Source organism: Candoia aspera, chromosome 5 (assembly GCF_035149785.1).
Source record: "Candoia aspera isolate rCanAsp1 chromosome 5, rCanAsp1.hap2, whole genome shotgun sequence".
NCBI classification, from domain to species: domain Eukaryota; kingdom Metazoa; phylum Chordata; class Lepidosauria; order Squamata; family Boidae; genus Candoia; species Candoia aspera.
Genome location: NC_086157.1, coordinates 15,574,112 through 15,592,504, shown reverse-complemented (window position 1 = coordinate 15,592,504; position 18,393 = coordinate 15,574,112). Strand labels below are relative to the sequence as shown.

General features: G+C 38.7%; 1 protein-coding gene across 2 annotated transcripts in view; it reads right to left on the bottom strand.

The window, feature by feature from the left end:
* ABCC4 (ATP binding cassette subfamily C member 4 (PEL blood group)) overlaps positions 1–18,393 on the bottom strand; it is a 163,192-nt gene that overhangs the window by 126,801 nt on the left and 17,998 nt on the right. For both annotated transcript variants that reach the window (XM_063304648.1, XM_063304649.1), the window contains 6 exons: positions 13,185–13,274; positions 11,835–11,998; positions 8,464–8,589; positions 6,459–6,708; positions 4,604–4,708; positions 1,867–1,956 (listed from right to left, as the gene is read on the bottom strand). In XM_063304648.1, coding sequence (XP_063160718.1) covers positions 1,867–1,956; positions 4,604–4,708; positions 6,459–6,708; positions 8,464–8,589; positions 11,835–11,998; positions 13,185–13,274 — 825 coding nt within the window. The remainder of the gene's footprint in view (positions 1–1,866; positions 1,957–4,603; positions 4,709–6,458; positions 6,709–8,463; positions 8,590–11,834; positions 11,999–13,184; positions 13,275–18,393) is intronic.

The following is an 18,393-nucleotide window of genomic DNA, read 5'->3' as shown; positions in this document are numbered from 1 at the left end:
TCAATAATTTCCAAAACAAAATAATGGTGGAGCCATGTGATTCTTGATCCTATTCTTGATCCTCTCTTTTCTTATATTACCACACATACACGCACATTTACACTGCAGTGAATTCACCTTTTTGTTTCTTTTGCCACTCAGCTCTCACTTTCTTACAACTAAGAGGGCAGAAGCACACTGTTACACACAGCTATTTTCACTTCTTTCAACGAACATTCATTTCTTGCAACAGATCACACATTACTACCTTTGTGAATAGTACTCACTACCAGCATTTTTGTATCTTAACATTCACCCATCCAGTTTCCGATGTTTATTGAATATTCTACCCAAGTTCTAAAAATGTATCTATTTGCTCTATTTGCATATTCCCTAACTATAATCTAAGGGTCAAGCATTCATTATACATTTATTCATAAATACCTTAAATAACCAAGGGGCATCTTTGTCTTATTTCTTGTACATTATTTGAATCATTCACTAACGTTGTGCTTTGTTTGCATGATACACTATTACCACATTCAGCAACCAGCCACATCGAACAGCCTTCAGCGCCATATTCACACAAAATTTTCCATTGTTCAAGCCCATTCACCCTATCATATGCTTTCTCTAAATCAGCACAAGTACAATAGACATTTTTCTCACATTCATACATTTTTAATGATTTGCAGAAAAGAAAAAAAAAATCTGCTTTGTACATTCCCTGACTAGCATAAAGCAGCACTTCACATCCCAAGTTTTGTTCCCAGAAGCCTTTCAGTCAGAATTCTGCCAAACCAGGTAAGCTGAATAAAGTAAAGCCCCAGTAGCTTTGCACCCATTCTTGCTACATTTCTCTTAATATCAGGAAACAAAATCATTCATCCTCCAATCATATTATTTCCACTCTAGTTTCTTTCTCTTCTTTCCTTTTATTCCACACCCGTATTTCCCCAAGATCTACTACAGACACTGCAAAAAATAGTATGTCCCACGTTCAGAATCTTTTACCATCACATATTCTTCACTAATTCTCTCATATTTTCATCATGAACAATAGGATCTATAATGCTTTTTGACTCATAATTAATAATAATAGTAATCTATTAAATGTATATGCTGCCCGACTCCCAGTGACTCTGTGCAGTTTACTGATTGTTAAAAACATTTAAAAATAAGAAAACAGCACAAAACAAAAAGAAACAAAGGTGGCAGAGATGACAAACCCAGATGGGAACAAAGGAAAAAAAAAGTGGCTTCAACCACACTCGCCAAAGGCCTGGGCAAAGATTCATACCTGATTGTTGTGTATTTATGAATAGACTGATGTTTAAATTATATTCACTCTCCTGCAAGCATTCCTTAAGTCAGCTCAATTCCTCAAGATAAGGCTAGCTTAGGTCAGATCTATTACATTCTTTTCCTATTTATTGCACACACATACAGACACATGCCTGTTTTTCCTTCTTTTATTTCTTTTATTAATTCATGTTCTTTACCATTTATTTCCCTTCATTTCATGTTGAAATCTTCCCTTACCAGATGGGCCCATAGGTTTTGACTTCCACAATCCATGCTGGCTTTGCTCATCACATAATGCTTTCACATAATGCTTTTTAGCAAGACAAATAAGACACAGACTAGCCTTAACCACACCCACATTACCTGTTAATGGGAAGGTCAGTATCGGTCAGTTCTGACTACTATGTCACAAGTACAAACAAAGCTCAGTGTTACCTCATCATAAAGGTAAAGGTATTCTATGCAAGCCTGGATCTCAACAGATAGAAACCCAAAGAGTGATCTGGGGCAAAATGTCTGTTTTCACATGCTTCAGAATTAACATTTGAGGGACAACATAACAGTAAAAAGATCAAGACTTGCCTTTCCTGCTGCCACAGGGCCAATCACAGTTAGCAATTCTCCTGGTCTGACAGTAAATGAAACATTTTGAAGTGTTGCCATTTCCATTGTCTATTCATTTGGAAAAAAAAATCATATGGTTTTATTATTTATTCATTTATTTGCTTTCATTAAGTGAATACAAACAAACAAAACAATACACACATTTATGAAGAAAAAATAAAACTGACGAAAATTAAACAAAAATATGTTTATCGACTTTATTCATTGTTTTGTGCCTTCAAGTCAGTCTTGACTTCTGGCGACTGCCTGAATTAGACCCTGAAGTTTTCTTGGCAGGGTTTTTCAGAAGTGGTTTACCACTGCCTCCTTCCTAGGGCTGAAAGAGAGTGACTGGCCCAAAGCCACCAGGCTGGCTTTGTGCCTAAGGCGGGACTAGAACTCACGGCCTCCTGGCTTCTAGCCTGTACCTTAACCACTACACCAAACTGGCTTTCACAGTGTCAACTTAATATGAGAAAAAGATTAAAAATGCTATTTCTTAATATCAATGTAATAGTTACAGAAATGATTTGAAATCTATTATATTTTGATCCCAAGACATTTAATTAGACAACTAATTAAATGTGTAATGTATAAATATCCTAGAAGGGCGCAAGAAAGAGAATTTCTGTGGATGGGAAATCATCCACAATTTGGTACTAGCCAACAGATGTGCAAAAAGGTACAATTCAAAATTTGGGAAACTGAATCTCCCCTTTTGAACAGGCAACTGCACCTTTTTAAAATATATATTTGAAATTAAAGATCCCCACAAAAATTTATAAAATGTATTAAATTATTGAAAATGTTTTGCAGATACATGTATAGGAATTCCACGCAAAATTCATAACATTCTAGAAAGCACATATAATTTTAGAGTATTAACCTTTCCCCTGGTGTAAGGTTTAATCACTGCCTTTTATCGAGATCTAAAGAGATCTCATATTTCATCACATTTAAAGTGATTGTGAAATATCACAAGGGATAAAAAATGCAAGATAGCATATACATTCCTTATAAATATGACTGATAATTGCTTATAAAATTTATGAAGGGATTTTTATCTATTTATAGCTAATTCATACCTAATTCATAAAATAAAATCATAATTAGGAATACCCCTTACATTTTAGACTACCATTGTAAAAACAAAACAACCCCAAACAAAAGTTAGAAATGGTATCCATTTTAATCAGACCAGAAAACACAGTAAGCAGCAAGAAGTCAGCATGAGAAAACATTATTCATATTCACAAATAAAAAACGATTGCCAATATTCTCTAGCAACTTTCTCATCCTCTTTTAATTGATCCAGGTACCGTTAATGCTACTAAACATTAACGTTGATTGGATTTTAAATGATAATCTAGCTTCCAATAAAGGTAGGCATTCAACACAACCCGATGTTTCCAATCCTGCAATGCTGTTCCACCATGACCGCGACCAGAAATTACAGAGTATTGGCCTTCTTAGGCATTATGCTTTAATCGCCACAAGGTGGCACGAACAGCTCATTTTATTCCTTCTCACTACTAATGACTAAAACTTTCAGGTTATACAATCAGCCTTTCCCTTCACTTTGAGTAGGAATTGACTTCATTGGAAGCATTCCAGTTTCAGCCAACTACAATGCTGCATTTCTTCTTCAATGTAACTTACATATAGTTATGCAATTCAGAACATGGTTACTAAACAGAAAAAGAAAACACTAGCAATATCATACATGCTTTGTAAAGTGATATCCATTGAAAAAGGTCATCAGGAGCCACAGGGGTCTTAAAAGGAACATCTGAATGAATTTCAGTATACAAGATACCTGCCAATTCTCCTGTTTTTCATAAAAAATGTTTCAAAGAGAAAGGAGGCCCATAAAGTGCCACGGAATTAACTGGCTCAAGCAAACCATGACACGATGCTGAGCAATAAATGTTTGGTGCTAGTGACGGCAGACTTGTTTCAGTTCATCTTGACTCCAGAAAGAAATTGTGTTCATTGTTACACGACATGAAAAAAATGTACCACCTCTTTTGGGGTCTTTCAAAATAGCTTTGCAGAAGGCATTCCATCACTTGTACCTTGTGAATTTACCCCCCAGTAGTAACTGGATTGTGCTTCCTTGGAAATGACAGGAACTAGGCCAACTCATCACACTGCTCTCACTTCATTAGGCTGCAGACGTAGTGAAGTCACAGCCCGGAAGGGCTGTAAATTTCCCAGTGAAGGGAGCTGATATCATTGTGCTTAACCAAAACATTTATATAGCATTTTCTATTTCACTGTCCTTCTCTGCATTTACACTACTCTACAGAGCAGGATAATATGGTGAGTTTCATTCTGAGGGGCAGGCAGGGGACGGGGTGTGGCAGCCCAAGAGTGGGTGGAAAGGAGCTAACACAAGTGGTGCATGAAAAGCCAGCTAGGAGGTCTGTGGCTAAGATCTCAAACTGAGGCCCTACCTGATACCGCCATTGAGTTCCTACCAGTCATACTGTCTTGGTTTCTGAAAGCAACATATTGCTGGGCAATGTGTTTTGTTTGGAAATAGGGAGGTGCTTGTGAAAGGGAGAAAAAGCACTTTTCTTGTAAAAGAGATTGAGAGGGGAAAGAACAGCTGTTTGTCCAGGGGTGTCCATCACCGCCCCCAATTTTTGCATCCTTTAGTTGGGGCATGGATATGCCTGGATTCCATACTGCCATTCAGAATAAAAGTTATTACCTTGTCCCAGGAGCAAGTCAAATCTTGCACATTAAGGAAAGGATTTTCACTGTTATTTTTGAGTTGTGGACTGAGCTGAGAAATTTCATCAAGGATTAGAAAGTTCTGCATCAAAGGGAGGAAAAAGAATTAAGATCATATAAACACAAAACAGAAAAGATTAATTTATCTTTTGCTGATCTTTTTTCAGAAATACTTCCACACAACCAAAGGCCTTCAATATATTCAAAGAGTATATAGATAGGGAAACTGAATTAATTTTTACAAAAAATATTATGTTTAATGATTTTCTTACTGAGCTTTTTTATTTTTGAAATAAATCTGGACTGGTCTAGATGTATAATTTTATAATTAATTAAAGACAATTAGCTAATAGTTTAATTTATAATTTATAGTCTACATTAATGAATGAAATAGGTCTATAAGAAGCCACCTCTTGTGAGTTTTGTTTGCCTTGAGAATTAGCGTAATCTTAGAACTTTACCAGGGTATCTGAAGATATTCCCCTTGCTGCAATAGACTATGTATTGACAAAAAGTCTGGAACTAAAATATCTTTATATCTTTTCCAGAATTCTCCAGAAAGCCCATCTTTCATTTTTTTTAACTTTTAAAAACTTTATTTCTGAATGGCTGAAACTTGCATCTAAAACTTGGGTATAATTTGTTGACAGTTTTGGCTATTTCAGTTTAGCTAAGTGAGAATATCTTTCTCTTGCTTTTTCAGTCTCTGCTAACAAATTCGTACTTTTTTGCTTTAAAAAGATATTAGGTTCTAAATATCTGATTCTTTTCTTTTCCTTTTTAATTGTTTATATATATACTGTACATTAATTATGCATACTTCCTCAGAAAATAAGCACAGCATTTCACATTGCAGATATTGGATGCTTATGGAACCATGAAAAGCAAAATGAAAATCTGATCATCAACAGAAATGAAAGATGGTTTTCTGATTTTTTTTCTGTGCCTTCACATATCTAATTAGCAGTTCTGAGTTTCTCTCACACACCCTTCTGCAAAGATAGGCCCTGAATCCTACTCCACCCCACCCTCAACTGCGCAGGCCAAAAAAGAAGATCCAGTGGAAGCCATCAAGGATCAGAGCAATATAATGGCTGCACAATGCAATACTATCTTGTACATATATTTATTGCATATATACAGTGAAATTCTCAGATGCCCTGACATTGATTTTCACCAAAGAAGGAAATACTTCAACCTCCTTTGTCAAGGACCTGGTTCTTCTTGTTGACTTTGCAGAGGTATCAAATGTGCAGTTCATGGGTTGCACAAAGCCTGTCACCATCTTTTAGCAGGTCTCCAAAGCCTTCTTACAATGGCTTGGCCAAGACATTTGGCTCAAGCTTTATATATTTAGTGGATTTGTTCCTAGATTCCATTTCAGCTCCAAGCACTAGGAGTGAAGGAGATACCAGCAATAGGATCTATCTGCTTTTTATTGGTCAGGGATGACTAAAAAAGACTAGTCTTACACTATAATTCCGTATTTCCAAAGCTTTTTTCTGTAAAAATATGTTTCCATTATTTCAAATTACCTGGTAAAGATGCCCATCTCTAATCCATAATCATTCCCATTACACTGAAAATCATTTATGTTTATTCAATTGAACATCCTTAGTCAATAAAAAGCACCATAAATTCAACTTCTAAGCAGTTAATCATCTGTAACAATTAAGAATTACCCTTAGGGAACTACATAAGGCAAATACTTATGCATACTCTTTCTCTAGCTATAAAAGGTGCAGGGCTGCCTGGAAGAAAGAGTGTGACCTACCAACTTGTTAATTATTTCTAATGCTGCAACTGAATTCAGAGCACTGAATTTATAATACCTTGATTCGTCTAATGCTGACCAGTGCTTCAGATACTTTCTCAACAGCCGCTGGGAAGAACAGAGTGACTGTCAGCCTCACTGCACCATACAGAGAGACAGCGACAAATACCCGACTTGCTGAAATTAGATTGCCCAGCAACACGTAGGTCATGAATGTCATAAACACTGTGATTTTGCTGGCAACAAAGAAGGATGCCAAGTTCAGTCCCCGAAGATAAGAACTCTTAAGAACCACTGAAATCTCCTTTCTGAAATTAAATTTTGATAATTTTGATAAATAAATAAATACACAAAGTATTTTATATATTACAAGTACTTTTATGCCATTTCAATCAAGCACATCTAAAGGGCTTAGAAAAGCTAAATAACAGTAACACCCACAATATAAAAAAACCCAATTCAACATCATTAATAACATCAAAACAATAATAGCACCCACATACACCCCATCATCAACTCCACAATGCTCTTAAGCAGCCAGGTCATTTCAAGCTTTCTGAATGTTCACAGTGACAATATAGTGCTAGGACCGGCAAGACCCAGGTTCAACTCAATCTCAGCTATGGAAGCTCAATGACTTCCCATTTGGATTACTTCAATGCGCTCTACACGGGGCTGCCCTGGTCCAGAATGCAGCAGTACACACACTGCTGGGCATCTCTAGGTTTGCCCATGTTACACCGCAGTTGTGTGTGCTGCACTGGCTTCCAGTTTTCTTATGGGTGCATTTCAAGGTGCCGGTTATCACCTTTAAAGCCCTACATGGCACTGGGCCAGGTTACTCAGGACCGACGGGCACGCTCCAGGTCCCTCCCCTGAAATACTGCCATTTAGCCGGACCTGGGAAGCGTGCCTTTTCCATGGCTGCTCCTACCTTGTGGAACACCCTCCCCCTGCCAATTGGGCAGGCACCACCCTCTTAGCCTTCCAGAAGGCCATTAAAACCCTGGCTCTTTACCCAGGCACTGGGATAGAGCAGGGGAGCCCACGGGTGGTTGTTGGAACACCCAGGAAGGTTGATTGAGCCACCAGGTTTTTTAATTTTCTGTATATGATTTTTCTGGCTTTTGTAGTTTTATTGTTGTTGTGAGCTGCCCAGAGCTGGTTCAAGATAGGCAGCCATACAAACCAAACCAACAAACCAACAAACCAACAAATAAATGGCTTGGGGCAAGTCACTCTCTCTTAACCCAACCTGCCGCACAGAAAATCAGAGGAGGGAATGCTGTATTTACCTTTCAGCTACAGGAACAGGGAATCCAACACTGGAGGGTGTGACTCCCTCAGGGGCATGAACAAATCCCAAACAGAATGCAAGGAGATATAGTTTTAGAGCAATGATCAGCATTAAAATCAGCAATTTTCAAATGAGACTGGGAAGAGTGGTGGGGGTAGGCAGGCTGGTGGAAGCGAGAGAAGCCCCGCAAACATCTTCGGATGTGGGGCAGAAAAATCCAGGGGTGTGTGCAGGAAGATCGGGGCTGGGTGGGCAGAGAGATTAGAAGCAGATGGCCGGGAACAGGAAGGTCCAATGTATACTTTTACCCAAGCAGAAAACTGGGGATGAATCTAGTGCACATTTGCATGAGGAGACATGGGGATTTCTACAGTATCAGAAAGCAGGCATGCCAAAAGTCTAGGAATCCTTGTCCTAGGGGAAAGGCAGGATAGAAATCTAAGAAGTGTTAATTTTTTGGAATGTATTTTCAAGTTTTCAGGGAATTAGATATGGAAGAAGCATAGCAATTTATTTTATATATTTTAGATTTTGAAAAATGGTGATATGTTTCAGTTCATTCCTATAACAAATCATAAACTATACTTCTTACAGGAAGGGATATTATATGACCAAGGAGAAAACAGGTTTTCCTTACCTCCAAAACATTCTCAGTCTTTTATTGTGACTCAAAAAAAAAAAATCCTCCATTGCAAAATACCACAGTCTAGTTAAAAACAAGTAAAGAACAACATAGGTATAGAATTTCAGTGGGATATAAAATTACCTTCTCATGTTGTTCACAAGATCAGCAAATGACTTTTCCCAAGCATACATCTTTATTATCCGCATTCCAGTTATGACCTCATTCATGGTCCTGATCCTTGCATCTGTGAAAGCTGCAGTCCTGCTCCTGAAAGATTAATGGGAAGCTATAAAGATAAACTTTGAAAAACTCTAATTCTAAGATACATATTGGCCCAATAAAGGACGTTTTTGTTTACCTAATGTAAGAATTTCTGTGCTGCATTCAGTAATAAAAAAACATTCTCCCCCAAAAAGTAAAAGTTAAGGACCATACAATCAAATATAATGAACTAGTTAACAGAACTGAAAACACATATATGAATGAACTTAAGATACTTATGAAAAAGCTTATCTAGGTTTAGTGGATTCTTTCACCTAACATTAATGGCCATAGTGCTTTGAAGAAATGAAGATATATGCAAGCAAGCATTGGGACTGGCATGGTCAGACACCTATGGAAATATACATCCTAGTAGAAGGCATATAGATATAGAATAAGTAGAAACAGGTAAGAGAATCTATTGTCTGCTCACCAACTCTCCTCTCAGGACTGTAGCCATAAGAAGGTGAGCAAGCAAGAGACAATGGTGGCCACTGCTCACTGTTGGTATTTGTTTTTTCTGCAAGAAATTTGGCTGCAGAGGAATTAAGTTACTATGGTAACAAATCACTCTGGCAGGGTGAGAAGGTCAGACTTAAGTATCCTCAGGTTTGGGTGTGAAAAGAATGACCAAATAAGCTAAAGCTGCTCATTGCCTAAGGGGAAGCTTGCCATCAGAAAGGTTTAGTTTTTCTGTTTAGCCCAGCAGCAGCAGCAGCTTGTTCTCCCAGCTCTGTGCGTGTGCGAGCTTATAAAGCTTTTGTGCCTATCCAGGATATCTGGATATGAAACTGTTTATGTTTTTATGCTTTCTGTAAATACATTTATTTTCATCGAAATGCCTGGTGTGTGTTTTTTCTGATCTCTTGGGCCAAACCCTTTCCAGCACTCTAACACTCACCATCTATCCTCCTTCAAGTTAGTAAGAGAGTAATAATAGCAACAAGAAACCACAGCCAAGTAAAGGACTGCAGTAATGAGCAGAAACTATTAGAGGAGTGAGATAGAATTTGGAAGGCATGGACTTAAAAGTCCACATATGGACTTAAAAGTAGGGTATACCCTGAAGGATGCCTTTAGAGCAGAGTTCAAACTTATGTTTTGCCTCTTGGTAACTAACAACAGCACAGCAATCAACTAACTGCAGACTAGAAGGTCATGGAATGTTGAGAAATGTCCTTTAATACATAAACAGAAGACCAGGTTTAATATTTCACAGTGCTGGAATTTTCTCCTCATGGATATTTGCCACAGCTCAGCCTTAATCCAAAATAATTTTATGCAGGAACCTAGATGAACATATCTGAAGATATCTTGATTTGTCTTGTTTTGCTTTTTTGTTATTGTTGTTTTTTGACTATTTACTGTGATTACTGATGAGGGAGATTACTGTAAAATGGTAAAGAGTGTAAAGCTGAAAAAGTCTTATCTTCCAGCTTAAGATACTAGGATTATTCGGAGGATAACATCAATAAGACAGCAAACATACTGTCCTGAACAATTTGACAAAATGCTGGAAATAATTTTATTACTATTTCCAATGCAGTAACAATCATAATAATTTGAAACTATTGAAATGAAAATATGTTATACATTTTAAAACCACATAACTAAATGAAATAGCAAATTAGCTCTTATAAAGGATATTCACTAAAATGATGGGTATTCAACCATTGCACTGTATAGTCTGCAATTGTTTGTACTTTAAAAACATGAAGTCTCCACTTTCTCAGAACACCCTTGTTTCGCAACAGTACTGAAACATTCCACAGCTCAGCTGATCAGAGAGTCTCACAGAAACTCAGTCTTGAAATACTTCAAGAAGTAACAGCTAGTCCAAGGTCTAAATTTGTAATCTGAAGATTTGCAATTATGGAACAAGCAAGTAAGAAAAAAAAATACAAAATGGCTCATTAAGAGCTGAGATCGCATTTTGTAGAAAGAAAATTGAGGAGATATTTTCTATCTTCAGATCAAATCTGTTTCCGCTTACCATCCCTCTCTTTTCCAAGTTCTAAGATCCTCTCATTTCTACATTTTCTTCTTCATGTTCAATATTCTACATCTCATTGTACCTACCACTTTTATACCACATGGCCTTTTACTAGACCCTGCCTGGAGCCTTCCATTAAACCTTTAGTATCTTTAGGGGCTAGTTTAAAAATAGATCCCAGGTCTAGATAGAACACTATCCTCACCCAGACTTCTATGTCCAATCATGTTCAGGAACAGCAACTGTATATCTTGAAAGACAGAATAGCATTGACTAGTCTTCACTTGAAAGGGATCTCTTAAATTGGGACTAGCAGTCATCCAGATTCTTGCAGTCCAGATCTGGTAGTCCCACTCAATGAAATGTGCACTTTTAAAACGTCCTATTAATTCCTCTTCACTTAAAGGAAGAGTTCTCAAACTGTAGACCAAATTCATCACCCCCTTGCTCCAGTATACCTATTAGCCCACCACACTTACTAATGTTCCCGCATCATCTAGTCATCCAACTGTGCTCTGCCTGCAGCCTCCCAGACCCATCAGACCCAGAGAAGGGGGAAGAGCAGGGCGACAAGGCCAGGCCAATATCACTCGGGGCCTTCTTGCTCCCCACAGCTGTTGGGTGAGAGAATGGCTGCTTGGGGAAATGGAGCAGAGGAGAGAAGCAGCAGCCGTGTCTCTCAGCAAATCCAACCAAGAGGACCTAGGGGTCCCTGCAGCAGCCCCTGGCATGCCTGCCCCTCTTAAACAACCCCGACCTGCCAGCTAGAGAAAGAGGCAAAACTGAGGCCTGAGCAGAACTGCCTACATTGAGGAGGGCTCTGCAGGATCTCTGCCAGCACACTGATGCCCTGCACAAGGCTTGACAGGCACTAGGCTTGGCTGTCATGCCACTCTGGAGCTGCTGGTGCAGGTCTGCCAGCATGGGACCGCCAGAGGTTGTCCTGCCCAAAGCTTCTGGGCACAGGAGGCAACCATAAAGCCACTTCAGAAACAGGAAGAGGGTCCCTCACCTAAAGGACAGTTTTTCACACCTGCACATGTCTTGCGTTCTTTATGCCAGGCTGTCCAAACAGTATAATAAAGATGAAATGAAAAGAAAATGTCTCCATTCAGTTATGCCAAATTTAGCACACACATATTTCTGAACCTTTCCTTTCAAAGCATATACCTTAAAAAACACAAACTAGAATAACTATCCTTGTTGAGTTTATAGAGTTTTTTTTTCTTCCAGAGGAAGAAAACTCAACCGCTCTTACCTCAGAGATGAGAAGAGCCTGCCAATGCAGGTTTGCAAGGGGAGAAGGATAAAGAGCACCGCCATTCCTGCAAGGCAGGACGGGCCAATCTCAAGCCACAGAAGCACAGTCACAGCTATCGCCTGAAGCGGTCCAGCCCATAAGAAATGCAGGAAAATAGTCACCTAGGCAAAAGAGAAACACACACGACTCACAAAATGAACTGAAAGTAGAAAAATCATGACAGCTACCAATCTGGTCAACACATTTCAGGTGTCCTGGGACAGTCCTGTGGGACCCAGAAATAATCCATATCTGGATATGTTGGGTTAAATACAAAAAGTCACTGTTCTGCCCTAAGTGCCTTGTGTTATTCTGCATGCCACTCTAGCTGTTCTGGAATTGCTCCTTACTAAGATGGCATCTCCAAGCATCAGCAACTGCCTCCATCAGCTGAGACACAGCTTCTTTTTACCTTGACATTTACCATCTCTGACCATCTCTGCATCTGAAGCCACCAGCAGCTGGACAGAGAGGATCTGCATCTGAATTTGCACCACATGTGAGTCAAAGTGCCTCCCATACTTACCCTGGATATCTAAGAAAACCTTGGCATGGCACAAGTTTAATGCTGTCTGGTTTGTGAGGGTTCTAACCCATATCTCACGAGATCAGCCTACTCCTAATTTATACGAAATCATCTACAGGCTGGGCTAAGCCAAATGAGTTGGCCCAAGGCAAAATAATGAACAGTAGCTGACCCTGATGGATCTCAAAAAACTAAGCACAGTCACACCTGGTTAATACTTTCTTGGTTACCATGAAATATCAGAAGCCGGGACTGGGATGTTTAACACCTACTCCAAAAGAAGGGAATGGCCAATCAGTTTTGTAATATTGCTGAGAAATCTTACATGGACATATCTGTTAACTCATGAAGAGTCAAGCTCAATTTGAAGGAGACGTATTGTTCTGCCACTGTAGTATCCTTGAATGTATCATAGGTACCAATGGCAGTTTTTAAAAGCCAACATATTTTAAACCCCCCACTCCCCACCAAAAAGAGAGAGAGAGAGAGAGAGAACAAAGTCTGCTTTAAGATTACAGCCTATAGGTTATTCTTCTTATCACAATTCTCAGTTCTAAAAAGACATCTGCTTGGAAATCATACTTCATCAAAATCCAAGATACGCCCCCCCAAAGGACTCTATATAGCCTTTAAAAAACATTTTTATCCATTGCATGGACACACAAGGAAACCCAGGAATTTTCATTCATTCTATCTTGCTATGAATAAAAAGGAAAGGCCATTATCTAAGACCACTCAGGTTAAAACTTTCATAAACTATGTCTCCCAATATCAGGACCTACCTGATCAAATTTATTCACATCGTTTGATAAAAGATTTACAATTTGACCTGTTGTAGTTTTTGTCATGGCTGCGTTACTCAGATGAAGTGCCTAAAAGCAGAAACAAACTTATTCAAACGTCACATTCATACATTGAACAGTATTTAGTCACAGCATTTTCCCAACTTAGGCAAGTTTCATGTTTTTGAATATTTCCTTTTTTAAAAAATACATACACTACTCATGAAATATTCTGAGATTTAATAATCACCTTGTCTGAACAATGTAGATGAAACAGACCCCAAAAATCAGTCCTTTGAGGATCAAAAACGAAGGTTCAAGTTTGAGTAAAAGACAGCTGAGAAAGAAGACCATGACATGTCACACTGAGTTACAGTATGTGAATCTGCCTTTTTGGTCCATACATCATGGTTTATGGCTTAGACTGTTGCGTGAATCTAGCCAATTATGGCTTACTCAATTTGGTTTTGTGTCACATATGAACCCAGCTTCTCCAGAGCTAGCAGTGACTATATTACTTCTTCCTCTTTAGAAACATACAGAAACCAGGAAAGCTCATATAACAAATTGCTATTTTTAAACAGTGACCTGAAATGTCCTCTGCCTCCTGCATGAGACACTGATTGATGTATGATGGTTGTGAAAATATCTCATGTAGAAGTAATCAAATAATCAAAGATTCTTAATACTATGTGGTCTACTGTCTCTTCACATATTCTGAAATGTTTGCAGATGTGTTGAAAGATCTTACCTTGAAGTTATAAAAACTATACTAAAAATTATTGTAACATTATTGGAATTTCTGCACTTCTGAAATATTACTACAGTACATCTATATCTATATAGATATTGATACAGATGCACAGACTCACTGTATTGGCATGACAAAAGATTGGCAAGGAAAGAATAATGTGGATCCCTTTTCCCCTTTGCACATATAAGAAATACCTGTGTAAAAAAGATTTATTTAGCAGCTAAGGCAGCTGTGTGTAACTTAGAAAGCTTTGTGCTGTATTGCAAATTCCTCCACAGATACACTCAGTAGTTACGAGGCAAGCTTTGTGGGTTGTATCATTGTTTTATTAATTACTCTCACTTGAAAACTTATCTATATTCCTACTTGTAATCAGTTAAGATAAAAGGGACACCACCCTCTCTCTCTCTAATCTAAAACTTCCTAAGGAGAAGGGAAACAATAGCTGCATGCTAGAAGCAATGTTCTCATAAGCTTGTAATTAGCAAAGGATCACTGATCTGGGTTCCCAAGGTATATGAAGACCAGGTAAGTCATCAGACTATAGCCAGGTGCTATCTGCTAGAGACCTTTTCCTAAAACCTTCTAAAGTTATGATCCATGATAAGATCTGCTACCAATCCATCCCCAGGTGTTATTGTTTATACTTTCTATCCCTTCCTAATATAAAAAGTTGGCAAAAGCCCCAAGACCCTTTGAACCTTGGCATAGACCCAAAGTCTTAGGAGGGTGCTTGCAGCTGCTGGCTCTAGGGACTCAGTCGGCTGCCATTCTTGGGGTTCCTGGCAGGCTGAAGAGACGTGGATTTCTGTGTTGACTCTCTTAGTATTTATTCAATTAAATTCTTTTGGGGATTTCACCCTGCTTTGAGTTTACTTAGTAATGTATAACTTACTGTGCTGCTGAGAAAGTTGTCACAGCTACTGTTGTCAATAGCCAGTTTGCTTTCACAATGCTGTAGCCTCCATACCAGCCTTTCTTGCCCAACAGATTAATACCCAATGCACATTTTCTGTCAGACATGGGATTCTGCACATAAGCCGAAAACATATTTACCCCAACCCTTCCCTTTTTAGGAAAAGGCAAAGGCCTTGTTCTTTTGGGGCACTTGCTTGGGTTGAGTCTGAGCCCAAAGTTTCCACTTCCCAACCAAATTCCTGAAAGATTCTGTGATTGACAGTGTCAGAGGCCACTGAGAAATACAGCAGAACAAGTATAGTCTCCCACCATCCAAGTCTCAGCACAGATCACCCATGAGAGCAACCAGTGCTGTCTCCATCCCATGCCTAGGCCTGAAACTAGACTGCTATGGCTTCAGATCATTCATATCCTTCAGAACTTTCTGTAATTCTGTAGTTGTCATAACACCAGTCACAAATATGAACTATTTTATCCACTAAGTACTCAGCTGGATGGTCACAATCTACACTAACCAGATATTCATGACATGTTGTGTCATCACCTAACTGGATCAAGAACACTCTAAACAGTGCAGCTGACCAACATTTGGGAGACTCAGTAAGGACAAAGAAGTGAACTCACTACACTGCTTTATCACCACAAATAAGCTAAATCTGAGCGCGTACCTGTGTCCAGTCCTACTTCCTGTTTTTTACTAGGATTACTCCAGATGCCTCTTCACACGCTTTATTTCTCACAGCTCCACAGAAAACCAAGGAACATTATGAGATCAGTAGGAAGAGAGGTCACTTAGGGCTAATCTGTTCCACTGGATCCTTTCCTTGTTCAATCATTTGCATTTGCTAGCTCTTCAGATCAGAACAGCACTGTTATTTCTCTTTTCCAATGTAGATTACCTGTATTCTAATACTTAATGCTACAGGGAATTTTTCTACAATTTTAATTTTCTTTTTAATAGCATTTAGTTGTGTCTGTATCTTGCGAGGTTGATTTACTTGAAGGAAGAAAGGATTAATAAACCTAGTTGTATACCTCAATGCTTTAAGGTCAAGAGGTGATCCTATGTCAATACATTTCTTCTACATTGTTTTTCACTTTTCCCCAGTAATTGCCAGAAAATAACCCAGGGTGTTACTCTCATTCACATGCCAGGGTTAAGGGGCAGGCACTCTATAGAAGACAGCGGCAATGGAAACTATCTAAGAGGCAGGGTTAGGCTGCAATGATCAAGAGGATTTCTGGGAAAGGAAATAGGAATCCTCCACTCTTCCACCCTATGGGTTCCCCCAAGCTGCTACAACAAAGCCCACACCATTGTCTCAGGCCCTGAATTATTGCCTCTTTTAATGCCAATGGCAGCTATTCTTTGACCCACTGCTGCTGTTCCATCTCCAACGTCTCTCTTCTGTTCTGTCAAAGTATACTCCAAACTCAGCCCTTCCTATTTTGCTCAGGTATACAAGATGGTAAGTTCCTCCTAACCTTTTGCAAAGCCACACTCTGTAAAACCTCATTGCCACAACTTTTCCTATTCTAAGCATTTGTTCAGAAGCATCATCTTCTGTTATAGGAAAAAAGGCTACATCAAAAACTGAAGCTATTACAAAAGTATTTGGGGGAAATCTGTTTCAGATAAAAGAAAGGAGTCCATTTCTCTCTCCGTACTTCTCACACAACAATGCTGGCAACATTTTAAGGACAGAACTCCTGTTTGTGCTTCTCCACACTATGGTGCATTGTCTAAGAATTACAAGCACTGCAAGATCTTCAAACTGTGGAACAACTTGTACTCACAGTCCTTACTTTTCACACTAACCATGAGAACCAATTCACAGACACAATTCACTCTTCAGGAGCCTGCTATTTTGAAGATTTAACAGAAATGTCAGCCAATAGTGATATACTGTAGAAACCCATTTTTCTAGTCTTGACAGAACTTTAACACAGAGGTATCATAAATATCCACCAAGCACAGATGCATTAGACCTGCTATCAGAAGCCTTATCCTGTCTTAAAATGTGCAAAGCATTTAAGTATGTCACAGGATTAAGTTCCCATCAAATAAGGGGGCATTTGGTGCTGTTTTCCCACAGTGCAATCCCACACCCTTGTGAATAGTGTGTGAACAAACATGTGGAGGCCAATAACAGTATAATAAATGTGTAGAAATGATTAATTCAAAATATAAATAGTTTACCCACAAAGTTCCTTCTTTTTCCCACAGTGTGATTTCCATGGCATTACAGGCATGCTTGAAAGGACATAAAATAATACCAAGATCTATTCGGAATAAGGTATCAAAGCAACAAGCACTTCATTCCCACACGCATTTAACAAAGTCCCTAAGGATAAACCCATGCCTGTGCAGTAAATTAATTTTGCTTAAACCAAAAATTAAACTTAACATAAAGAGTGCCATAATACCTGGTCATTGTTTCACAGAAAAATTGTTACGTACAAGTTAGCAGGAAGATTACTGGTATGTTGAGTAACAGCAAACAGATACACATTGTACCATTCTATCAATAACATACAACCTGGCTTAAGCAAAAAAGAAAAACCTTAAACCTAAAGGTGAACCTTCCTAAATGTCCTCTAAATTCTAATGCAGGCCTCTACATACAGAGAAATGCCTCTCAACTCTCCCTCTGGGCTGAAAAACTCTGGAAATCCTACCTGTCACTCCCCCCAACGCCCCCCTGCAGTTCTCTACTATCAGGAAAAACAATTCAGGAACAGCCTGGCTATTTTTGGACTAAGACTTTAAGGCCAACACACCATGTTGACAGATCATGTTGTTGATAACTGGATTGCTACTGACAAATCCCTGTGTTCGGGTTATTCAGTTATACTCAACATCCTAAATGCCTAGGTGTTAAGGGCACACAATCCCCCAAGTACCTCACACTATATGGGTTTGTAGTTATTTTTGTGAATCAAATTATCACTGCTTGTTTCTTTTAGTCACCCCCGACCCCCACCCCAGTTCCCATCTTCCAAAAGTCATGGGTTATACAAATCAGGAATTATTGGACTTGCAGTCCAGTAAATCTGGAGATAAGGTAACAGAAGGCCAGAGTCTAAGACATGATTCAGTATTAATATTATGTGATGCATTTCCATGGGAACTGTTGGAAAATCTTCCTTAAGTCTTCTGAATGAACACTAAGTTTCTTCTAGTCTCGCTAACCAAAGTGAGCTGATTCAGGTGTAAAATGGCTCAAAAAGACAAATGGAAGTTTTTTTAGAAAGATATGAAGGAACAGCAAGAAAACTGAGTTTCAGGCTGTGAAAGCTAACAAGCTTTTGATGGGGTCCTCTCTGGAGATCTGTTAAGATGCAACTGCCAGAGAGTTTACTGCCTCCAGTACACATAAGTCATATGTACTTTAAATAAACAAAAATATTACAAAACTTCATGGGCTCCACCTTCCAGAGAAAATATAGCCTGAATAAGCATTGTTTTCTTCAACTTCTCACTAATTAGAAAAGTAAGGGAAATGTAACAAGTTATCAGCAAAGCAAACATTACCA